We start from the raw sequence: 27,195 nt of genomic DNA on the forward strand, positions 1-27,195 counted from the left end.
ATTCTAGATTTCGGAGAGTGCCTTAATAGAAATTAAGTTATTGGAATTGATAAATCGTATTTTGTTCTTTATTTAAAGCATAACTTGAAATTAAATCTTATTTGTCCGTATGGAAGAAAAGATCTCAGTTAGTCCCGCAATATACAGCGTACTTGCTTTTCAAAAATAATTGAGTATTTATATTTAATCATCCGTTAATCAAAATGATTTCCATTTCTTAATAGTCATCACAATATTTTTCGCGAATATTAAAATTTATTCTATGATCAGTTTATCTAATTTTGGTAATTTTTACTTTATGACTATAATAATTAGTGATAACAAGTATATAAATGAGTATTCTTTAATAAAAATTCAAAATGATATGAAAATTCAAAATGATCTTTAATGAAAATTCAAAATGATCTTTAATGAAAATTCAAAATGATACGTTAAAACTAGTAATAGATGCAAATTGCACACGTATCTCTAGAATTGCAACTAACATTTGGTTAATCCATAAATTTTCAAACTATAAACTGTGAACATTTTGAGTGGGGAGAGGCGCTTTGTAATAAGGGGCTGATTTGGTCATTTTGCGCTCCTATCTTGTTCACATTATGAGGACGCTCTGTTTGGTCATTTTAGTTTCTCATTTTTAACTTAACCAAACATGTTCATTACTTATTTTAGGCTATTTTTTTAGTAGCTTCGTAAAATTGATTTTTTTAAAAAATCGTGATTGAGTGTCATTTACATTTGTAAATAAAATTATTTATTCAGATTCTTGATGTTTATAAATAATGCAGTCACATTGTGACTGTAATGTAACATAAGAAATCTGACTGATTATATTTGTCAAAGTGCTAATATTCTTATATTTTTTAATTCGTAGAATTTGTATTTTTTACAAATTTAGTTAGCAATTAGTCCAAAGAGTTTTCTTAAATCGACCAGCCTTTGGTACCCTGTTAGCAAAGCGGCCTTAAGCAGCTCTCAAGTCTGCCTAAACGGAAATCAGTAATTGTTCTCAAACTGTGCTCCACAAAACCGTGGGGTTGGGGGACTCGATTTTCTCACTGAGACGTCACGAAATGTTATCTAATTTTCTAAAGTCTAAAACCCGGAGAATTTTAATTCCATTTGCTACTTATTTGAGCAAGGTTGAGTTTTCAGTAATTGCTGGGATTAAGTCAAAGTATTTTACAAAATCAATTTTGAAAACGAAATGAGAGCAGCTTGCGTCTTGTATATAGCTCCATGATTATAAGAAATGCAAATGTTATTAATGGGCTCATCTGTCTCACTGATTATTGCATTTATCAGATTTTTCAGTAAATGCTTACCTGAAGTAAAATGTTTTATTTATTTTTACTTACTTGAAAAAATTGTCTGTGTTTTTTGTTTTTTAAGTATTTGTTTTTTTTTTATAATGTGCCGAGGGAAAAAAATACTTCGAAGCAAAGGCACTGCGATTCTGAAAAATTTGGAAGCCATTGTATTAGTTTTTGAATTTTTTGAAAATAATAGATGAAGAATTCTCACAGAAATTTTAATCTCTCTCTCTCTATTTTTTTACACACAGGCTGTTTCTAACATTTTGAGCTCTCCTAATATCTTCATTTAGTTCCATGGAATGTGAAATGGAACAAAAATACAGGTCTGATTCAATTTTAAAAGATATAAAGTAGGAATGCTTTTTAGGTGGTAATATCTTAAAGAAACTGTGCCACATTTGTGTTAATCAATGCAAAAACCATTGAAATGCATGACGAATATTTGAATTCATGATTTCATGAATATCATACACTTGTGAATCTGTTTCCTTTAAAATAAGCATTAGATGTTTTCGAATCCATTGTGAAATTTTAAAACTAATATATTTTTGTTTTGTTTATTTGTTTTCTCTACATTATTTTCTTCTAAGGTTATATCTTAAATAATGATGTTACTTTTTTATATGCGTTCTTTTTAATTATATTCATAATAATTTCATAAGATATCTTTCCAAAAGCAAATGCTAGACTCATTTTACACTTCTGTTTTATTCTGTCCAATATCGAATTTTAATAGTGTCTTTTTAAGATATAATTTCATGATTTTGAATCATGATCGTATGAAGATAAGTGTCTAACTCCAGCTATTTGGCCATAGTTTCTGACATATGATGCAATATACTCAAATCTGTGTAGGAAGTTAACCTTCGGGAAATGTGGTGCCAGTATCTTTTCTATTAGACTACCGTACTTTTAAGCTAAATTTCATAATACATGAACCTTTCTGTTTACAATGTGGTCTCATTTCATGCATTGAATTATATAATTTTTAGTTTGTAAATATGTGAGTCGATTAATTAATGTAAGATACGAATTATTTGCAGGCGTTTTCTGGATTCAGTAACAATAAATGCTCCGAATAGAATGTGATATGATCCGGATGTATATAAATTCATAAGTCTGTTGAGTCATCAATTTACTGAATACAAAAGAAAAGGCAGATATTGGAAATTATCTACCGGAGTTATATGAGTACTGCATGTTCAATTGATTTCGAAGATCTCAATTCTTTGTTGGTAAAGAAATATGATTGCAATTAATGTGACAAAAGGTAACATTAAGAAATGCTACAAAAGCTAAAGAAACAGAATTAACTCAAATATAGGAATGGACATGATTAAATGTCAGCTTACTAAAGAAGATGCTGATGTATATATACAAGGTGATCGGTAAAGTCTGGTATTGTGCGGTATTATCAGTTTCAACGAGTTAAACAACTGCAAAGTGAAATTTAACCCTTATGTTCATTTTGTATAGTATACCATACATACAACTTTATAAAAATATACTACCACTATAAAATAAATATATATATAAAATATAAAAAAATATAAAAATATAAAATATAAATATATAATATAATATAATAAGATAAGCTACCTATATACATTTTTTTTTTTTTTTTTTTGCTTTTCTTCAAAAAAGAAATCTTGCCACGATTAGGGTTAAGCAACGAAGACAGTAAGCAAGAATAATAATTTAAAATAAAACATATTCGGATTAGAGGGTAATATCTGTAGATATATTTTTCAATTTTAGAGGAGCCCTTTTTCAAAACACAGAAAGCTCATGATTTTAGCCACAAATATCTCCACCAATTGTACAGATGAGCATTTTTCTATATTTTTATTATGGTATAACGTACATTTTTCTAACTGAAAAGTTTCTTTTGTTTTTTGAGCTATTTTTATAAATTTCTTATTTTGCCATCAGGAACGCTGTAACCTGTCTGAATAAATTCACTGTATGAGACGTCGTTTTGAATTCAAAGGATTTAAAAGGACTTTACCGATCACTCTATGTATTCGCCAGTGTTATATGGCACCAGGTAAAGTGTACGATAAGCGCTCTAGGCCAAGCCCGAGCGAAGACCATAAAGTATTAATACAAATTAATTGAGCATTCAACTCATTGAGTTCGGCATTTTAAACGCCAGATATGAATCATCAGTGCTGCTGCAACACTTTATAGTTAACTCTATTCACAATCATTTTTAATCTTAAATGGATTCAATGTATCTTTCAAATACACAATCTATTCAGTGATATGCTCTTTCGATTTTAATATTTCTTTCTTTATGACTATAAAAATAAGTCTTAATATGAATGTAAATAATGTTATAAAGTAATTTGTAAAAAAAGAGATAGATTAAATTGTAATGCACTAAAGATGGCTAACAGATGTAGTTTGCATGTTCATCTGTTGGTGATTGCAGACAACGACGGTTTAATATGTTAAATAACAAAATAAAATGCTAAATAAGCTAATTCTTTGAAATATTTTCGCGTATTTCTAATAAATATGATGACCCCCCCCCCTGCTGCCGTGTAAAAACTGTGAATATTGGGCAAACTGCAATCACCACAAGTTCTCAATTTTTTTTATTTTCCGAGTCCCTCACATGAGCGTTTTCTGCTTCGTAATGTAAGGGGAAAAACCCGAGTACGTATTTTGGATACCCTTTTTTTTTCCCCTTTTCCCGACCGACTGAAACCGAGATTTGATATAGAATTATAATTTGTATATTATTAACCTCACACAGTGTTACAAAATGTTAATTGCTATTAACCTCAATTAATTGTTATTATTTTAGTGTTATTAATCTTACAGAATGTTTTTAACCCTATAATGGTTACAAAAGAACTTATTACTTACCTGGAATTATGACTATTAGAAAATCGAATGTGAATTTTGGACACTTTTTGCTATTCGATCAATTAAAATAAAAATTTAACTAACAACTGTGATTGTAGTTATAAAATCACATACCAAATTTCATTTATCTAATTGTTGCGTTTTTAACTTGACGTGTTTACTTGGATACCAAATGTACATACGAAAATTGGTCAATCTTTGACTGAGTGGATTCAAAATTTGATAGGATCACTTTAGATATTGAAACTATGTGTTAAATGTGATCCATCTGTGTAAGATTCCATCCTACACAGATGCATATCAGCAAATTTAGTGTAATTACCACCTATTAAATTGCAATTTAGTTTAATTACCACCTATTAATCTTTATCAAAGAGTTTATATGTTATCTTGTTCAGTGACCGACCGACAGACATGATTCTAAAACTATGTTTTTCGGACAGAAATTTATAGAGTCATCAAAAATTCAGAATCAAATTTTTTTATGTCAATACTTTTAATTTTGTATACTTTACTTACGAGGAAGTAAAAAATGGGAGAGGTTACTTTAACGTCAATGATGGATTCCCAAAGACGAGAATTCCCGTCTTTATAAATGAACTTATAATGTACAGATAATTGTATTTTTGAGAATTGGTGTACTTCTGAAGTTAATGATATCCAGGATGCACATAAAAGACAAAATACTAGCTCCTTTATTTCACGTTTTAGGGACAAATACTAAGGGGTCAGAAAATACTTTGGTCTTGGAGGCTATCTGTCCTTGCTACGTCATTGAACTAGATATACGGTTCTGAAGAATAAGAAATTTTAGAAACTTCGGAAGTTAGATCCCTCAGCTGAAAGAAAGTTGCAGCTAAACTATTCGAAAACCGAAGGAAAAAGACATCTCGTCTTTCAAAATTGAATCCGTCCAATCCATCGCATCACGAGGTTGAAAGACAATGCTGTCAAAGAATAGAATAAACGGCGAGTTGTAAACGCGGAAAGAAAAATAGTTCGCCACAAGTTGGAAACCATCCCTTTGTCTTGCACTTCCTTATAAAAACTGTTTAAAAGCACTCGTGATCGGGAGTTGAAAAAAAAAAAATGAATTTGTTGGCCGTGTGAATAACTTTCCTGTCTCTGCAGGTGACAATAGAAGTTGGGCAACATTTGGAGTGTTCGATAGATTGGGAAAGTGAACATCTGGATAGATGTAGAAATGTGTGAATGAGTGATAAAGAATGCTGACATTTAGTAATCATGTCTTCGATCGAATCCGTTTTGATCAGAAACATTTATTTGATTAGAAAATTATAAAATAGCATGCAGTAATTGTGTTTACTCTCAAGAACTTTTTTTCTCTGAATATCTTTTCTTGGAGTTACTTATTTTTTTCATATTGTCTCTCGGTTTTGTTGTTTAATGTTTTGAAGCAAATGGAGTAAGAAATATTTTTTTTTTTATCAATTGCAAACACTGATGAAAAGTTTTGCATTATTCCGTAAGAAATTTAGATTTAGGTCTCAACATTTCTACATTCTGTATTCTGTTTTGTCTGTATTCTGATATTCTCTCGTATATTTTTATGTTTATTATAGCAAAAATAACTGAAGGATCATATGTGAAATTGATTCTTAACATATGTGCTAGAAATTAAAATAGCTTTTTAAAAAAATTCAAATAATTTTATGAATGTGATTAACCTTTTACAAATGCATTTTTTTTCTTCTCGAGCGTGGTTGCAATTATAATTTCTAAATATTTGCATGTTTTCAGAAAGTTCTTTAATTTCACTGCTATTCTCCAAATACAATTCTGAAAAAGTTGCATCAACTACTGTTCGAATAATAATTTCTTATATCATTGTTATTATCTTGAAACCACTTTTTATATACAATGGCAACATGACATGGAGTGACATGGCAACATAAATCTATTATCTAGTAACCGATCATGTGCAAAAGCTATCATTTTTGAAACCAATATTTCTTTTATGTATTTTTGGGCTTTCATATTTCTATTAATCGCACAAATTCTGCCTATGTCTTTTGTTGTCATACATCCCCACGTCATAATGTTAATTGGGTGTTTAACAGAAGGCAATCAGCATGGAAATCTTCTGATCTTACGTGTTATGTGACATTGCCATATTGTAGTCATATGTTGTCCATCAATCCATCAGTCCATCAATCCAAATTACACAATCCTATTGTTTTTTTGTCCAGTTAACGTGTAGTTTTGCCTTGTGTAATTTTTAAACGCTTTTTTAAAATATATGTATGTTGCATTTGGATAAAGATTCCTAGAATCTACATTAAACGTTCTTCGCATTCTTCCTCGTGTCGAATGGCACTATTTCATTTTGCATGCTCTCATGATTTTCTTTTACCACATAGACACAGTCTCTTAATTATCTTATTTGATATTAATCATAGACAATTAATTATGTTATTTAATATTAATCATAGACATAATTATCTTAATTGATATTAATCAGACATAATTATCTTATTTGATATTAATCAAAGACAATTAATTATGTTATTTGATATTAATCATAGACATAATTATCTTAATTGATATTAATCGTCGACATAATTAATTATCTTATTTGATATTAATCGTCGACATAATTAATTATCTTATTTGATATTAATCATAGACATAATTAATTATCTTATTTGATATTAATCATAGACATAATTAATTATCTTATTTGATATTAATCATAGACATAATTAATTATCTTATTTGATATTAATCATAGACATAATTATCTTATTTGATACTAATCATAGACATAATTAATTATCTTATTTGATACTAATCATAGACATAATTAATTCTCTTATTTGATATTATTCATAGATATTAGCATCTTAATTATTCTGGTGCTATGTAGCTTTCCAAATATGCACCAATTTCTTCAAAAATTTAGGAATATCACCTTTAGTTATAATTCCACCAATTATCTTTCTAATTTCATTATAATTAACGCTTTCTTCATATACGTAGTGAAAAGAAAATCATCCTCAAAAAAAGTTGCGAGCGTCAAATATTTAGAATTCGAGATTTTGACGAATCTCCATGTTTTAGAACTCGCCGAGTTCGAAAAACACATTTTTTGAAAATGTCCGTCTGTTTGTGACAAAAATAACTCAAAAACGCTTTGAACAAGACGGCTGAAATTTAGTACACGATTTTTACACTAAATGTGTAGATGTATATCAAATTTTGAGCAAATCTATTTAGAGGAAGTCTGTCTGTCTGGCTGCTCGAATATAAGTTAACACGATAACTACAAGCGAGCTTTATAAATGAAATTTGTTACATAGATTTAAAATCTATAATGTAGACAATTAACAAATATTAAGCTAATTCCAATTAGGGTTTGACCGTCTGTCTCTCTGTACTTTCGTTCTTTCAAGAAACGTATAAACACGATAAATGAAAACGCAGTGACAATTTAATTTAGGGATTATGATTACAATCGTTGTTTTGTATTAAATTATTTAAATCGGTTGGTAAAAATGCGTCTGAAATAAAAATTCGATTTTCATGTAATATTAACCACATGGCATCAATTAATCGCCAAGAAAATCGCCAAGGATGGTATGATAAATTCAATGTAAATGCTTAACTATTTTGTGCCAATGCCATGCATGGCGATTTTTAGGATAACACTTTTAATAGAGAGTATGCGAGAAAGTTTTGTCGAGACGACTCTAACTGGTTTACATTTGGACAACTCGCAAGAAATTGACCCACTTAATGGCAATCATAAAAAAATATGGCAAAACGACCTTCTCGCAGTTCCAAATCATGGTTTTAATTGTTGATTTCTAATAATACCACCCAACTAACTGACTGCCTCATATTTATAGGTTATGTTCAAATAAAGAAAAGTTATAAATAAGCTGTGTTTTTTTCTTTCGGTTGTTTTGCTATTATCTCAGAAAAAAATAATGCTAATTAAATATAATTTAATGAATTATATTTTTGGTTATATTATCTTTAAAATTATATATAGCTTTATGGTATTACTGCAAACACTAGTGCGGTTATGAGACATTAAATCTCCAAAATCCACTTTTCCCGAATATTTTCACAATTTTAGCTACTTCTGTCAGTAAAAAACGCCGCGAGCTTAATTGATAACAGAGATAAAGTAGTTTTGGCACTAAATACAGATGTGTGTCAAATTTTGGAGCCAAGATGTCAGCGGGGAGAAGATCCGATTTATCTCCACAATACACGAAAGCTAAATATAAAATTCATTATTATTGCTTAAAGATACGATAAAATTGGAGGAAGGGCATTAACACTGATAAGGCATGAATTTTATCCGATAAAATACAATTTTAGTAAAAAGTAATTGAATACAATTGAAGAAAATTTCTCATAATCATAAAAAAAAAAAAAAAAAAAAAAAAAACCCATGAAATTTTCGTGGCTAAAGGTATCGTTTGGTAAAAATAGCTGTTCCTTTTCGAAATATCAAAGTATCTCTAAAAAAAAAAAATACTCTGAAAGGATGGCATGAACAGGGAGAAAAAGCCTTTTGAGCGTGAGTGAAAGAAAGTTATCTGATAGACAGATATTGGCCACGCTTATTTTGGCAATCCTCCAAAAGCTCCTCTTTTCTTTGGAGCATTGAATACTCTGCATGAAATTTCCATTCGAATATATTTTTAAAAATGCAAAAGGTACGGAATAATTACTTCAATTGGTTTATATGGCAATGAATGGATGGATTTCGCACAATATAAGAAAAATGACGACTTAATAAAAGAAAACGTGAGATTAAAGGACATAGACAGCAGATTACAAGGTTTAGCTATTAGTTTAGTTATATTAATGTCCTATTTTAAAGCAACACTAGGGATATTTTGGGACGAACCTCCTAATTTTGAGCCGCGATCAGATAACGAGGACGACACCTCAGCTGGGGCCACCTCTTCAAACTTCTACACCTCACCAACAGGAGGACATTTGGCCCCTACAGATTTAACGTGCACCAGGCGTTTACACGACGGTTCTTCGGTGGAATCGGGTCTCGAACCTGAAACCCTCCGCCTCCGAAGAAGAGACCTTACCAGCAGGCCACCGCAGCCCAGCAGATTACAAGGATAGTATGGTACAGTACGAAACATTGAAAAATAATAATTTTTTTTGAAAATTAAATTATGAAAAAATTATGAAAATTAAATTATGAAAAAAATATAAATTAGAAGCAGGGAAAGATGTAGGAAAAATAAATTTCAGAACCAGTCGCCTTTGATGACCCATTCGGTTGCCGGGATCACTGGTTGCTAAACTTCTCAATTAACCAATTTTTTTTTTATTTTGCTCTTATCCTGGCACAAATATCCTGATTAAAGGTTCCCTTATATAAATATTTTTAAAGTTCAAATTTTTTTAAAAGAAATATCACATTATTGAGATTTTGCTATTTATGTTAGAAGTCTTACACCGCTCTGTCCATTGTGCAATGCTTCTCATTATATTTATATATATATATATTTATGCATGAAATTATATCAGTAATGTAAAATCCGCAAATGCAAAATAAATGCATTTAAAAAAATTCACAATTTCTGGATTTTGAAGCTTAACACTCATTGTAAACTCAACAAAAAATTGTAAATTCTTTATTAAAAGCATGCTTTGTATTGTAATTTATTCAACTAATAATGAAAATTAAATCGTGCAGATATTAAACCGAATTATTTTTCCTTAGTTTTCAGCAATGGAAAAAACTACGCCTTCAAATACTTGATGAAACAATGAAAACGGTTTGGGTTTCATCACAATGATGAAAATGCTGTTAAAATATATTTGAAAATATCATTAAAAATTAATTAAATCTAGATTACAGAATTTTACAAGTACGGAATTTGGTATTATTAAGAAAATAATTTTTTGAACTTTAAAGCAGTGGGAAAATCATTTTATGCCTGAATATTTTCAGAAGTTGCAGTAAAAAATTTGCGAAAATCTCGCGTAATTTTTAATTAATTAAAAAAAATGTCTCTTAAGTGTATATTCCTACCTCCAAAGTTTATGTATTCAAAATTTGGCAATTTTTAAATCAAAAGATCTTGCCTGTAGATCGCCACCATTAATACGCACACATTTTCCAACATTATTAGTAAATATCACTTAATTCACAATCACTTTATTTCATTCATTGTTTCTTCTAAGAACTGCAAGTTGTTGCCAAGGGAAATTTGTTGAGTGTTTCGCAACTTTAAACAAATAACTAATCTTCTTAACTAAAAAAATGTTTATGTATCTGTGTTTTCTTATTTGCTGAAATTTTATGTATACACCCTTTTGATGGCGGTATATTAATTTCTAATATTAAAGAGGGTTTTTACTTAAATAAAATAATGAATATGGCTGTTATGAAAATGTTTGAAAAATTTCAAACACGATAATCAGATTCTGAAAGGAATAAAAAAAAATGGAGGTGAATTTTTCAATACTAATATCTTTTTAAAGAAAGGAATATTTTTGTTTATTTTTAAGTAAGAACTTTAACTTGTTGTAAGAGCAAATTTCGGATTGTCTTATTCAAAGCAAGTCGCCTTTGGCGATCAGATGGTTAGCTGGAAATATTGATTGCATATAATTTCAGTTAAATCTTTAGTGCATAACTTTGATGTTCGTGATTTCATCTACAAAGTATGATGATAAACATTAAATTTTATTTAATGGCCTTACACTTATTTTGCTTTGTTGTGTACATGAAGCTCTGTAATGAAGTCAAGTTCCGTAACATCGAAGCGCCACTAAAAATGTAATTGCACTGATTATCCAGTTTTAATTGCTAGTAATGTTACTTCATTTTCTGAATCCACTTATGATTGATCAAATAATAAACAGAATCTTTCTTCGTCAGCTTTCCATAATGGAAGAAAATCTCACGATTAAATATTTGATAAAACAATGATTGCAACGATAAAATATGCTTTTTGAAATTATGCACGCACAAAAAAAATCCAAATTTACGGCAACAAATAAAAAAATGAAGACAATTTAATTACTACTATTAGAATTTATTTTATTATTATTATTATTATTTTAAAATTTTAAATATAGTAAAAACACCGAATTTCCCGCATGATTAATTTCAAAAAGAAAAAAAACAACAAATATCTCTGAGATGCACGTTTAGATTCTCCTAAATTTGTGTCAAATTTGGTATTGTTGGCTTGCAGAGCACTCATCCGAACGTATACGTTTTCATTTATATTATTTATTGACTTAGAAAATCGAAGACTTTTTTTTTTCATCGAACTTAATAGCCAAAAAAATTTTCTTGTTCCTCATCGGCTTTTTCCTCCCTGTTTAAATCCCTGCTGTAATATGAGATGCCTGTTTATTTGACTTAAAATTTTTGCTCAAAATCGGTTATATTATATTTTCATAAAAGTATTAACAACTTTCAAAAACAAAAGTTGCTAGGAATTTTCGATTTCTTTTTCTCTGCGTCTTTAAGGTTTCAGAATTTGAACCTTATCGATAATTACTTTTATCAGCAGCGCCTAATCTATATGCCAAACTTCAGTGTTTGTGAAAGATAAAGCATTGAAGCGAATTAGAGGAGAGAAGGGGTGAAACTCTCGCTGTCAACAGGACATTGGCATTTCTTAAGACTATCGTAAGCTCTTGAGCGATTGAAAATTTTTATTTGAACTTCACGGTTTTAAAGCATTTTATTTTTTTAATTTTTGTAAACTTGCGTAATTGATAGATAAATAAATAAAAATCAACATGGCATTAAATGTTTTCATTTGTACTGATCCATGTATATTTCACGATTAAGTTGTCATGGAAATGTTAATAATGTAAATTGCAATATTTTTCTTTAAACTATCGGTTATCTTTTCCGGTGGTGGAGTTAGGCATTTTTGTAGACCTAGGCGGCATATTACGAGGCATTTTATTTAATAAAATGATCGTGTTATCTTTACGTTTCTACTCTTTTTTAAATTTAATCAGCATATTAATGATTTATCTTAGGCTATTTTTTTATTTTATTAATTTTGCGGAAATGTATTTATCAATTTATTATTAATCAAGATTGTGGAATGTCCGCATTTATCTTAATTTTATGCAAGCGGACTTCGATGTTATAATATCTATAAGTAAATATAATGAGTATATAGAAACTTGACCAGTTATATTTCATAATGTACTAATTTTACCCTATTACTTTATTATTAAAGTTATTTAAATATTCACTTTTATTATTTATAGCCTTGCTATTTTGTTGCATGCGGTTATATAAAAAGAAAACCTTTAATATAAAATTATGTATAAAACTAATTTTGGATAATTTATTAAAATTAAAGAAAAAAAATTTGGCGAAAATAAAAGTTTGTGGAACTAATTGGTGTATAATAAAGATAAAATCTTACTTTTTTGCTATGTTTGTTCTAAATATGCAATAAGTAGGGTTTGACGGTTTTTCAGTTAAGAAAACCGATTTTCCGGAAAGCCTTGATATTCCTCTTCTTCAAAAAAAAAAGTGAATTTTATCGGTTGGGACCGATTTGTCTAGCAGCTGAAGGCTTAGGGCGACGAGATGCCAATTTATTAACAAGTGAAGGTATATTTAAATTTATGTTAAATGAAAAAAGTGTTTAAAAAATTTGTCAGTGTTAAAAAATGTTAAGTAGTGTTTAAAAAGTTTAAATACTGAAATAAGTTTGAAATTATTATATGCTTTAGAACAACAAATTCATGAAAGAAGACAAGTAGAATCAGGAATTCTTTTGCTGTAGTTGCAAAATCCACAAAACATTTCTACTTCAGCGAAAAAATCTACCTTCTGTTCTATTGTTTCTTTACCTTCAAAAACCGAAATTATTGTTATCTGGAAAGATATTCTCTAGAATATTTCCAAATTCTTACATGGAAACCGATTCTGACGAAGCTAAAATCGAAGGAACTATTCACTATAATACTTTTTTTTAAAAGAAGCCAAGGAAAAGTCAATTCATAGGTTTCTTGAAGAACCCTAAAGAAAAACTTACAAATCCAAAGACACTGAAAGCCGAATTTTCATTATTTGAGACAATGGATAAAATAACAAAAAACTTAGATGTGTTATTTCATGCAATAAAAACTATAAAACCACGCTTAGTAGCTAGTGAACGAGTATTTTCAATTTCAGGTAATATTCCGTCCAGAATAAGAATAAGATTTAGTCCCCATTCAGTGGATATTTTATATTTTTAAAATTTCGATTTTCTTAAAAGAAATTAAAATTAATGGAAATAATATAAATATTATTTGAAATTTTTGTTTGAGTTTTCGTTTATTGTGCAAGTAATATGTTTATGTAATCTTTAATTTTTTAAAATTATATTTTGACTTTGAATTCGTTTTTTGTTATTTAATAGAAATTAAATATTTTTCCTATTCTTCTTTACAAAAATTCGAAAACCGGCTAAAACCGGTTTTTTGGAAATATTGAATTCGAAAAGACGATTTTTCAAAAAGTCGGTTTTTGTATAAACCCTAGCAATGAGAGAAATGTTAATTCCAGGAAAGATATATAAAATAAAATTAAAACTCCAATTAAAATTGGCATTCAGCAAAATTGTAATATTTTTTGTCATATTTTTTAACATTCTACTTTCTCATAATGTTGAGAAGGTATTACAATCATCGAAAAATTCGAATTCGAGATTTCGACAAATTTTCACGTTTGAGACTTCTTTGAACTCAAAAACGTATGCTTTAAGTTAAATTATTCAAATTTGGTATACGCTTTAAACCAAATATGCAAATTTATATCAAATTTTGAACAAATTCCAATCAGAAGAAATCTGTGTACAAGTAAACTCAATAATTAACAAATGTAAAGAGCTATATCGATGAAATTTGTTACACAGGTTTAGTATCTAAAATCTGTTATTATCAAATGTTGAATCAGATCTATCTGAGGGTTGTCTGTTTGTCAGTCAGTCTATACATGTTATTGTAGTAAATCATGAATGATTTAAACCAATACATCATGATTTAAACCAATGGAATTCAGCATATCATCTTTTGATTACAACTGTAATTTCGTGTAAAATTCGGTTCAATCGGCCGGAAAAATGGTTCCCAAAAATATTTATTCGCACGATAGATTCAATAAAAATACTAGATTCGCGCCAGATAACTATATTTTATAATTATTGTTGGGCAGTGCTGCGTAAGGCAATTTAATACGGAAAGAGAGGGATATCTTTTGAAGAATATGCGAGAAAGTTCTAGGGAGACCTCTCTCGTTTGCTTTATATAATAATAATAATCAAAAATGTGAGTGAAAAAATGCGCAGTGGAAATTTGCGAGTCATATTTTCCAGCTGTTTCCAGCGGACATGTTGAATTGCTTTTTGCTTTCAGAGTTCTGATTAATTGCGAAGAGAAACCAGCTGCATTAAACATACTGTTATAGCACGATATCCTCGTACTAGTTAAAAATAAAATGTATAAAAAAATAAAATGAGTTTAAATGTCTGTTCGTTCGTTTGTTTGTTTGATCTTCATGCAATTCCACACTCCTTGGCATAACTGAACAAAATTTGGCATACATGCTCCTTAACACTTAAAACGATTAACTGAGCCATAAAAGTTTTTACGCCCCACCCCTCTAATTGGTGTGAATATGAGCTAGAATGGTTTTACATTTTTTCTTCATAACTTTCTAAAACTTACACAAAAGTCCACTGAACAAAAATTGTTACAGTATCTTATGTTAGCTCTTCGGTGATTTAAATTTCATCTGTTTGCGACTATTTCTCTATTTTTAACACTTTTCAAAAATGTGTGCAGTGTTTTTATTCAAATTATGATTGGAGGTTCTAAAACATCTTAATTAGTTTAAGAATTCAAAATTATATAAAATTATATATATTTTGCTTTTTTCTGACATAGAAAAAATAAACGCAGGTGGACTCACGGGTATAATATATTACATATCGAAAATTCCTCCTTGCTACAGAATGTTGAACAATTTCGGGTCTGTTCGCTTTTTCCTAGAATTATTGAGTAACCTGGTTTCTATGGCAAAGAGAGCTCTATTTTGTTAATGGTTTCTATAGATACTAAGAATTCTGTTGAAATATGAGGGGTGAAAGATTCTAATAAATATATATAATATAAAATATAATATTTCCTATACTCCATTTCTATCTAAAGCAAAGTTGTTTAATATTATTATTATTATTAGAAAATTATTATTTTCCCCTTTCTTTTGATTCTGAACCATATTGTATTTTTCCTTTAATTCCTGTACATTTGAAATACAAATTATATAGATTAATCTATATAATATAAATTACATAGAATAAATTATATAGATTAATCTATATAATATAAATTACATAGAATAAATTATATAGATTAGTTCACTAGTTGAAATTTAGCATAAATATATCTATTAGAGATTTACATGATAAAAATCGTAAAATTTCTGCTCCTATTTTGAGGTTTGAGATGATAAATCATCGATTCAAAAAAATCCACCTACATGGTCTTTTTCTTTTCTTCTTTTTTTTTTACTTTGTAGTAGAAATATATATATAAAAAAAAGATTTTGAGTCAAGATTTGTTATTTATTTTTACCAATTTATGAATAACATTTTTACTCTAATCAACACACAGTGCAACAACTCAAACGATCTGAAATATTTTATAGGACAACATTTTGAGTGTAGCGACAGCTGTCATGTTTTGAATAACAATGGAAAACGTTTCTTTAGAAGATGAACACGACTGCGCAATAAATATACATTTATTTTGTTATTATGTGAAAACTTTTTTTGATTTTATCATATCAAATTCTTTTGTGAAATCGGGGGCTCAAACGTTCATTTTTTTTAACAATTGGTTACTTTTTTGCATAATTTTTTTTTAAAGTGGAATGTACAGGGTGGTTATAATTAAACTTCTCCTATGAACAGCATCATACAACGCAGACGGATGAACGGATTGCAACGAAATTTTGTACATAGACTATACATGAGATGCGCTCATGGAATTTCGAAAAAAATTTTAGTTCCGAAATGTCCACCAGAGGGCCCCTTTTTCGAAAAAACTTTAAATTTAATTTAATAAACGACCAAAACGGAATACAAAAACTATATTAAGAATCCAGAAGAAGAATTATGAGTAATAAAATGTAAAACCTGACAGTTCTAGGAAAAATGTCGAGATTTGTATGCTTACGAAGAAGAGGAAGCTTCATGCAAAAAAGGTTAGGGTAAGAAACGTTTGCAGTCGTTGTCATGTTTTATGTCGATGTTTCCGGCTGCAATGATGACGGTATCTTGTTGCGACGTTGAATGACTTAAAGAACTCCATAACACTTCATGAGCGAAGCATCACAACTGAGCAGTTACGATCTGCTGCTGAACGCACTGTCCATCGATTTGAAATTTTGCAGGTGAATGAGGGTGGTCACATGGAGTACCTTTCCCTACGTCATCTTGGACGCAATTTACAACTGCTCCTCTTGTGCAATTTCGTCCTAATCTGGTCTTGTTTCTGCAAACTGAACCTTTTTTTCCCCTTCAAACAGCGTACTGTTATTTTTTCCTTACTTTTACTTAATGTGATTCGATGACAATTTGATCAGAAACTAGTCAATAAATGTTAATATGTTTCTGTATTCCATTTTGGTCTTTTATTGTGTTAAAATTAATGTTTTCCGGGAAAAGTGCCCTCTGGTGGACATTTTGGAACTAATTTTTGTTTTCGGAGTTCTGTGAGTGCATCTTGTGTATAGTCTATAAATCAAATTTCGTTGCAATCCACTCACCCGCTTGCGTTGTATGATGCTATTCATAGGAGAAGTTTAATTATAACCACCCTGTATTTTTTAAATATAGAAGAAAAAGTTCGGTGAATTCTAGGTTTAGTTTAGTTATATTAACATCCCGTTTTAAAGCAACAATAGGTCTATTTTGGGACGGACCGCGTAATTTTGAACCTCGGTCAGATGGCGAGGAAGACACCTGAGCTGTCACCCCCACTCCAAATTTCCACACCACACCATCGGGAGGGAGTTTGGCGGATTTAACGTGCACCAGACCCACTTGCACGACGGTTCTTCGGTTGAATCGGATTTTAAATCTGAAACCCTCCGGTTCCGAAGCAGAGACCTTAGCATCAGGCCACAGCAGTTCCAGTGAATTCTAGGATTGCATAAGCAAACTTTAAAAAATTCGTTAAATAGAACATCATTAAACTTTTAGAATAAGAAATAATTGTCATGAGATTAAGAGAAATCTTTTATAATGAAAACAGCAACAATAAATGTACTATTTAACTGTAAATATTTTGTTTGCATGCATTATAAATACTAGGTTCATTTTTTTTTAAATTTATAAACAGAATAATGCTGCTTTTTCTTTCTCAGTCAGTAGTATTCAGTCGGGAGAAATAAAGATTCGGTAATGCTGAAATTTTCATTCTTAAGACATTGTTTCAAACTTAAAACACTTTTCGAAGAAGGAAAATTTTTTACTTTAAAAAAACTTCGAAAAAGCTGTTCAGATATGCACAAAAGCATTGATATATTCAATTGAAGATCAAAGTGATAGTGCTTTTTTATTTCCACTGTCTTTTTCGGTTCAATTGATGATTGCTTTTGGAGAAAAATTCGAAAGTTATCTTAATTTCATAGCTATTTTTTGGTTACTGATAACAGACAAAAGAAAAGTTTTTGCGCAGTAATGGAATGTTTTGATAACTTGCTATTTATTAACTTTTTAACTTTAATACTGCCCGTTTAGATCTTGTTTTCATCTTGACCTTTAGAGACAAATGAGGATAGCATGTGTTTGTGTCAAGATTTGATCTTAATGTAGTTAGTGTAAGGGTGGTAAGAATACAAAATACATCAACTTTGACTTCATTGTTTTGTAGCTGGCATCCATCCAGTCTTAATTTTGATGGGTAATAACAGCACAACACAAGACAAAATGTTATTTTACAGCACAATGAACTATTAAATAATGAGATTTTATTAGGTGGTATTTAAACTCATTTTTGATGACAAATTAGACTTACTGAATTTAAGAAGTACAAAATACTGCCCGATATAAAGCAATATAAAGAATCTTTATCGTCTTAAAACACAATTATGTTTTATAAATATAGTAGCATTACATTATAATTTATGAATTTCGATTATCTATATATTTAGTGTAATAAAAAAAACAGTTAGCCAGTTGCTCAACTTCAATCACTTATCCAATCTCGATAGGGCCGCGTTGGCCTGGTGAAAAGGAGGAGGGTTCCAGGTTCGAGACCGGATTCTTCCGAAGAACCGTCGTGTAGGCAGGTCTGGTGCACTTTAAATCCGTCTGCACCAAATGTTTTCCTGCTGGTGTGGGGCGGAAGTTTGGAGGGAGAGATGCCAACTCAAGTGTCGTCCTCATCATCTGACCGCGGTTCAAAATTACGAGTCCTAAAAATAGCCTTAGTGCTGCTTTAAAACGGAACGTTAAAATAGCTGAAACTAACAAAAACAACCAACCTCGATAATTCTTCTTTCTTATGTAAGCTGATGACTTTTTAAATGTGTCATCAATGATCACTTACCCTTCTGCAGGCCCCATTTTCGAGAGAAATCGAAAAAACGCTGTTTCACAATATATTCTCTCAATCACATTGATTTCTCTATAGGTAAATCCTAGGACAGAGTTCGCCAGCCAAAACCACTATTTCAAAATAGTTTCATTCCATTTGATAGTTCATGAGCCGTAGATATGCTACCAAGGATAATTTGACCTTCAGCCAATCATCACTTAAGGGGAAAATCTAAAACCCAAATTTCAGTGTATATTCTCTATAGAAATGAAATCTAGTGATCGAGTTCGCCAGTCCTAACCTGTGGACTAATTACAAAATTTCTTTCAAATGAAAACTGATTACCTCTAGATATTTGATCAATGGTCGTCTATCCCCTTCCTCTCCATTTCGAAAGACAAAACACTGACATAAAACATAAAATAAAACATTGAAAAGAGCTTTCAGCCTTAGAAACTGGGCCGATTTCGTCAATTTTCTTCACGGATAACATCTCCACTTTAAAGTATATCAATCAGAATGCTCTACTATTATTATGCAAGTATTATTTAAATTAACATCATATATATTTATTTTTAATTATGTTATTGTAACTAAACTTTTATTTTTATAAGATGTATTTCAACAAAATTAAACTTGTTGGTAATGATAGTAATGATGACCAATTAATAGTCAATATTAGGGAATTTAGTTACGAATCGCATGTTGCTAACATATGAATATTTTTCAATCTTGCCTTATTTCGCATGCATCATCTCCATTTGACAAAATTTTGATATGCCATTACGTTATCATCCTATGGCAACTATGCAATACTACAAAAATTGACGAGATGGCGCTGTATGACATTGTCCGCATAGGAGAAGATAAAAAACGACTCTAATAGTTATATAATTTTGCGCATGTATTTTCAGAAAAGACATCTATATAGATAAACTTATAAAACAAAACTTTATCTAAATACAAAATTTGATCCAAATCGTTTGAGCCGTTTCCGAGACACACGAAGTAAATTTGGTGTGTGTGTGTGTATATATATATATATATAATATTTTAAAATATAATTTAAACTTAATTAATTTCCTAATTTTTAGCTTAATTTAGCCCATATTCATTCTAAAATATTCTCTGATTTCCTGATCCCATTCCACTTTTTCTATTTAATTAATTCAACTGAAGCTTGGTAAAAATTTTAGGTCGGCGGTTCACACGCTCCGAGTGAAGGGATAAAAAAATTGCTGGCCTAAACAAATTCTTCTAAAATATCCCTATAATTCCATTACCTGATTGACACGTGTAGAGAAGTCTTTATCAGAATTTCATAGTATTTAAATACTGGGGAAAATATTCTCTCTCTCTCTGTTTTACGTTAATCTGCTTTTGTAACGCGCTGTGAACGGACGTGCCTTGTCCACGCCTCTTGTACATAAATCATGCCTCCCAGGATGAAATAAAACGAAGTTTAAAACTTCAAAGTGTCGTCATATATAAGAACTGCTCTTTTAAAGTGATAAGATATGGACACATTTACACATTTTTAGATTGATTAGCTATACTTACAAAGTGGTAAAATTCGAATTGGCGAAATTGAATCCAATAGTTGGAGTTTGAGACTCAGCCAATCTTAAGTTTGTAATGTCTTTCGAATATGAACGCTTAGTGGCATATCTAGGGATTAAGATTTTCATTTGAAATAAAAATTGATAAAATCCCGCGTAGATGGTTTTAGTGTTTGTTACTGGGAACTCTGTCAAGATTTTTCTTCACAAGACAAATATGGTGCAGTAGTGCTTCTGAAATTTTCTTCGAAAATAAAAGATAATGAGCAAACACATCTGTATGTCATCAACTTTCATATGAATTAAAAATTGGCGATATTGGTACATTGATTGGGGCTTGAGGCCTGGTTCCTTTATTCCACTTATTTTAAATTTTGGCTGTTCACCACCTAGTCGCCTAGTTATCTGTAAAATATATTCATAGCGCTGAACATTATCGCACTTAATAATTTGCAATACATTGCAGCAATTGAAAATAGCATGCAACAACCTGTAATAGTAATAATTTGACAAAAAATAATTCAATTAATAAGCAATACTTAAGTATGAGTGTAATCTTGAATATTTGCTCATTTCGATTTTAGATAATTTGAAGGGGAGGGGGAAGTATTCTGTGTCACTAATATATAAACGCGTCCAAGTAAACTTTCTTTAGTAACTTGTATTAGATACAAAATACTTACTTTAATCAAGGGGAAAAAATTTGTTTCTAAAAGACGTATATGATTTTCAATACAACTTAGAGAATATTATTTTTTCTATATCCTAAGATATTATGGAAGTGTGCATAATATCTTAAGTTATTAAAGATGATTATATAAAACCTTTACGCATTGTAATTCGAGTCTTTGTTTCACATCGGTTTTATCTGACCTTTCCGATGCATGTTTTCGCAATTTTTGAAAGATGCATGCTTATTTAGAAGCACGTAGAAAACTCAAATCGGAACTTTAAAAAACACTAGCCAATGTTTGTTATATTTCATTGTTGTTCTAAAATGGAAGATACGTAATCCTTATTATAAAGTGCAGCCATATAAGATTATAATTTCCGCCAACTAATGAAATTATAAAACTTTGCATAGGGCTGAATACTTTTTCGCGCAATATGGATCTTGCCGGCGGTGTACTAACACATTATAATATAGTGCATAATCCATTCACTATTACTTTGTCTACATCTAAATAGCACCAAACATTTTTTTTTTCACTTTCAATATATATTATTTTTTCAGGAATGGTAAAGTTGTCAAATGTCATAATTAAGTAATTAAAATGTATATATTTGGATATTTAAAATTGAAAATTTGAACAAATAAGAAGAATGTAACCTGAATACTTTATGTATAAATAAAAACTTTATTTTAAGAAAAAAAAAGTAAGCTATAGTAATAGTAGAAAATAGTTAAGTTAATTAGTAATAGTTAGCAAAATTAATAGTTGAATTGCGTATGATAAATTTCAAAACAGGTATCCGATGACGCATTTTGTACACGCGTATGGAGTATCCCTCTTTCTTTTATATTTTCTGCTGACAACACATCTCAAGTTGCCGGCTGCAATTATAATTTTTGAAGGAAAATGTCTATTCAGCAGATGAAATGTTAGCCAACCAAAGGCACCAATTAAACAATATTTTTCTCGTTGCGAGGTTTTCTGAAAGTGCTGGATATATACGATAGAAATAATATCCGGAACGTAACACGAGTAAACAACCGAAGTAATGAGCGTTAAGCAACCTAAGCCTTCGTCGGCCACACATATGCGTCTATAAGCTATACCGATATTTTTTTTTTCTGGACTGTACTTGCTCCCATAGCAGCCAAAGGGTTAAAAATTACATTGGTGAAATTGCCAAAAATTGCTGACTACTTTAATTATGGGCATTATATAGTGAAAAAGACAATGAATATTAAAAAATTTCAAATTTTACGTTGTGCACTTAATGTTAGTTAATTTAAGTATGTAAGTATGTTATGTATCATTTAATAATGGCAAGTCTGAAATTAAATACCATATACCTATTTATTTTATTCTCGCCGACTTCATCTTCCTACCCAAAATGGTATACAAGATATGAACGCCTCCAGGGTTAGAGCGCTTAACAATCGCTATGTGCTTTATCTTAAAACATATACGATATACATATCACGTCATTCAATAAGGCCCTAGAATAATATATGAACATTTCAAAAATATACATGAAAGGAAATGACATTGAAAATATATATAATACATAAGCATAAAAACATTGTTATTACTAGTTTTTTCTTATTAGATTTTTTTTACAAAAAGTCATATTTAAAACAAGATCAAATTTCTTATTTTTCCCCTTTTAGGCTCACTCGAAAAAAAGACTTATCTTTACATATTGAGACAGAAGATTGTAAATAATAGAATGAGCTAAGCACTTTTAATTCGTTTAGTTATTAATAAAAAAAGGGATATCTCCTCATTTTAAATATTGCATAGCACTAAAATTTTAAATGTTTGCAGATCGTTTATTAAAATACATCGGATAATTAATTATTTTTGAAAATGTCTTGTATTGAAATAAAAATTTTATTGAAATCGTAATTCATGCTATAGAAGTTAGTATTTAATTGAAACTATAAAGTTGAAATGAAACTAACGATTTCAGAGGATCGAGTTAAACGCGTAGAATGAGTCAAAGGAAAATTTTGCATAATAAGAAATGATAATAATTTAATGTGATATTGTAATTTTTTTTATGCATAATCAGACATTTAAAAAAATATGAATGAAAATTAATTTGAAATTTCGAATGTTTATACTTCTAATTAACTTGTAATAATATTTAATGTGTGTTTTTTTTTCAGAAACTTGGTACAAATTCATCATCTTCATCGTCATCGTCGTCATCATCGGGTGAGTAATAATTATTTCTTTGTTTTTCATATATTTTTTTGTTAGGATTTTTTTTTTCTTCTAGATTTCTGTTTAATAAACAGCTTACATTTTATTCAAAGTTCACTCTGTTTTATGTAAATATTATAAATTTTGTTTTTCTGAAAGACCGCATGAATCTTGAATATGCGAATAAAATTTCTTAGTAGTTACATTTTAATAATTTTATTGAACTTACACAGAATTTCATTTCATTTTATTAAATCAAATAAAATTATAAATTCGCTTCTTTGAATAAATTTGATTTTAAATAATATTTTAATCTCTAGAATTTATCCAATTAAAATAACATTTTTCTTCTTTAAAAAATAAATTTACTTTTTTTTTTTGTATTTTGAAAACGGTAAATTTAAATGTATCAATATTTGAATTGGAAACATTATAAAATTTCTGTGCAATAGTTTATATATAGAATAAGTTACATTTCTTATAAATTATTTTTTCTGTTTCTCTGGAGTTTTCATTTGCGGACAAAATGAGTTAATCCTGTGGCTGCTACTTGATAATTGTGAATTTTTCGTCTTTTCTAAATAATAGGACATTTTTTAATAGCATTAAAAATAAGTATCGCGTAATTCCAAAATTGTGTTAAAATTATACCTGTAATTATTAGAATTCTTAATCGATTAGCTTTTTATTTTAAATTGTAATAGTATAAGCTTCTGTCATAAAATTAATAATTTTGATAGTATAGAATTATCATAATTGTTTTTATATTAAAACCAAGCGATGAAACCGTTGTTATTTATAAAGTAAGATTAAATTAAATTTTTCGCAACTGTAGTGCCATCTGTTGGATGGAATATACAAATTTATAAAATGCGAATATTTCTTATAGTTTTAATCCCTTTAACTAGATGGCGCTACCAACTGACTTGCCCTAATTATAAATTGGAGAATGCCAAAGGAACTGTCGTCTGTAAACAAACAAAAAAAAAAAAAAAAATAACAATTCTTTATTGCTACAATTCTGCTGAAATTTATTTTGCAGTTTGTGAGGAATTCAGTATTCGTTCGAATTGCAAAAATTATATTTAGAAAAAGAATACTTCGTTTTATTTTCATGAAATTTGTGCATGCAGCTTTCGAAAATAATCCGATTTGTACTTTTTGTAAACGTGCGATAGTTAGAGCAAATGCTTTAATAAGGTTTTCTTGAGTAAAATCCTACATTTCATCTTTTAATTCTGTAAAATTTTAAAGGTTGTCTTTTGGGAGGAGGGACATTAATTTGAATTCAAGAAATGTACTTTGTGCATTATTTAACATCTTTATTTTTATCTATTAGTTCATTTATGAATTGTAACATATTTTATTTCAATTCATTCCTATTAACCACTGGACAAACTTCAGCCAGGTATATGTTTGTTATAATGGCTGCGAAACTCCCATATATTTCTATTTGAAAATAATTTCTTGAAATTATAGCTGACTTAAGCATTGCATCTTAGGGTATGTAGGTTATGTATGGTTGGTAGGTTTTCTGCCTTTACCTTCTATCACAAAGATAATTCTAGATTGATCTACTAACAGAAAGATGCTATTGGGTTCAACGGGGCCATATTATTAAATAGGTAAAGTAGGTTGACAATTAAGGCTCAAATTTATTTAAAATCGAAACAAGTATCTTTTGAATTTAGAAATGCTCTTTTGACTTATTTATCTTATGCTAGTTTTTTTCTATTACGCTGTTTAATAATTCTACAAAATAAAAAATGTTTGTTTTTAAAATTCTCATGATGCATACAATATTACGCATCATGATTATATTAAACTTCTATTACTACTACATAGACTATGTTAAAAAGCCCTCGACATTCCTTTTTTTTTTTTTTCCTTTTTCTTTTTTTGCTAAAACATTACTTTTTTTTTTAAATTAGCATTCTAAATTTCGGTAAAAAATTTTTTCATGAAACGGTTGAAATTTTAATTCTAAGTTCATTTTTTGGGGGAGGGGGGGGAATAACATTAAGTTTTATATTTGTATGATACATATTTTAATGTTATTTTACATCTTTAAATACTCTTTTCACAAAATACAAATTTGGTAGAATTGTCTGAAGAAAACCTTCAGAAATTTAAATGTAATGCATATTTTTTGTTCAAATTTGATTTCATTTCCCAATATGTTCCGAAGTTCCTGTGCTAGAGAATACGCAATCTAATAATTTAGAAGTTTTCTATGATTATTTTACTGCTTCGCAAAGCGTTGGTAAAAAAAAAAAATCGTATTATTTATTAATCGAATCCTAAAATCTGAATAGAAATACAGCTTTTTTTTAGATCAGGAATTAAATTATATATATTTTTAAGCTAGTAGCAAAATTTTGAATAAATCATTTAATAAACTTCTAAACTTCCTTTCTTTACTTTATACCTCTTTTTAACAACAAAAAAAATATTTTTTTTTCGAATTTTTAAAAACATTTTGGCATTTAATTGGCATATTTTAGTTTCAGAGTTTTTTAAAATTTAGTTAATGAAAAATTCAAAAGAATAATTATTTTGCAATGTTTATCGAAACATTTATCCCGAAACTAATTACCTTACAATGTTCCAAAACAATTGATTTTTTAAAAAAAAAAAATCTGAAATTTTAACATATTAATTACATTAGAGATACTAAAAGAAAAAGGAACACTTTAAAATGATTGTGATTCTTTTTTAGGGTTCATTGATTTACTTTCCCACTATAATAATAATAATAAAAAAAAACAATAATACGTACTGATACAAAATCATCTAAAGCAGCATTAAGTATGATTAAAACTTGGCACATTGCATTTTAAAATTTCTTCTAGAAGCATTGAGTCATCATTACGACTATCTGTAACAAATATTTTATATACAAGTACTAAAGATTTATCTGGGCACTGCATATTCGCACGCACGCACGAACGCTTTCTCTCTTACACACACATTTGCCTTTATGGGTTTAAATTGCATTGAGAATTTAAGAATACATGCTAAATATTTGTATTAAAAGGGCATTGTAGATTTTAAGTTTTTTTTCCCTTCTCAAATTTTCTTCAAATCTTTTTTCCCATTTTTAGTTGAATAAATTGATAAAGCACTTTTTAATATGAATTTCTGTTATCATCAAATGGGTTATATCGTCCACGATTGTTAATATAATTTTAAAGAAAAACAACGAGTTTGAGCTACTTTTATATATTTTTGTAATTTTCCAAATGCATGGATTTCAGTGTTCATGCACCTTACCGGAAGTCACCCACGGCAAACGAATTGTTCCGGATGTGGTGACATTTCCGGGAAGCTGAATGTTTGTCACATGCTGAAATTTTAAAACTTCCCCAACTTTGAACGAGTCTTACCTTTCGCTTCTTAAATTTCACCATGAGATACAAATATTTTAGAAATAAAAGAAAGCTACCCAAGAGCTCCTTGCTTCATCATTCGGTATTCAATATAGGTAAGCCTGTATATATCCTCTTTTCAGAATATTTCAAAATTTGACTGAAATTTCTACGCCATCTAGAATGAAGTAAATAATCTTGAATAAAATTTTACAAATGAATATTTTCAAATTCAATATATCCACACTGTTACATAGAATAATTTTTATTCAATTTATAGCATTTTATCAAATTCACTTTTGATAATGGCAGAAATGTTTTGAAATACAGTTTCCAGAAATGATATTATATCCGCATGAAGCATATACTGTTATTATTAGAAATAAGCACGCATTATTTAAGAATTGTACCTTCCCTCCTCCTTCCTTGCCTCCGGTATCCCCCCCCCCTTTTTTTTAAAGAAAATTAATGATGAATCATTTGGTATTATAGTATACTTCTGGGAATCCGGTTCGTGACTATCCGGCTTTTTTACTATCCGGTCTAATTTTCTTTTATCGTACTTAAGATAGGTATTACAGATTTTATGTTGAAGTTCTAACAATTTATATCTTTAACT

At 29.3% G+C, this 27,195-nt stretch overlaps 1 protein-coding gene across 3 annotated transcripts in view; it reads left to right on the forward strand.

Moving 5' to 3' along the window:
* Window positions 1-27,195, forward strand: part of LOC129955939 (5'-AMP-activated protein kinase subunit gamma-1-like) — a 509,804-nt gene that overhangs the window by 339,971 nt on the left and 142,638 nt on the right. For all 3 annotated transcript variants that reach the window (XM_056068262.1, XM_056068265.1, XM_056068264.1), the window contains one exon: window positions 23,172-23,220. In XM_056068262.1, coding sequence (XP_055924237.1) covers window positions 23,172-23,220 — 49 coding nt within the window. The remainder of the gene's footprint in view (window positions 1-23,171; window positions 23,221-27,195) is intronic.

The sequence above is a fragment of the Argiope bruennichi genome, chromosome 2 (genome assembly GCF_947563725.1).
Source record: "Argiope bruennichi chromosome 2, qqArgBrue1.1, whole genome shotgun sequence".
In the NCBI taxonomy this organism is placed as follows: domain Eukaryota; kingdom Metazoa; phylum Arthropoda; class Arachnida; order Araneae; family Araneidae; genus Argiope; species Argiope bruennichi.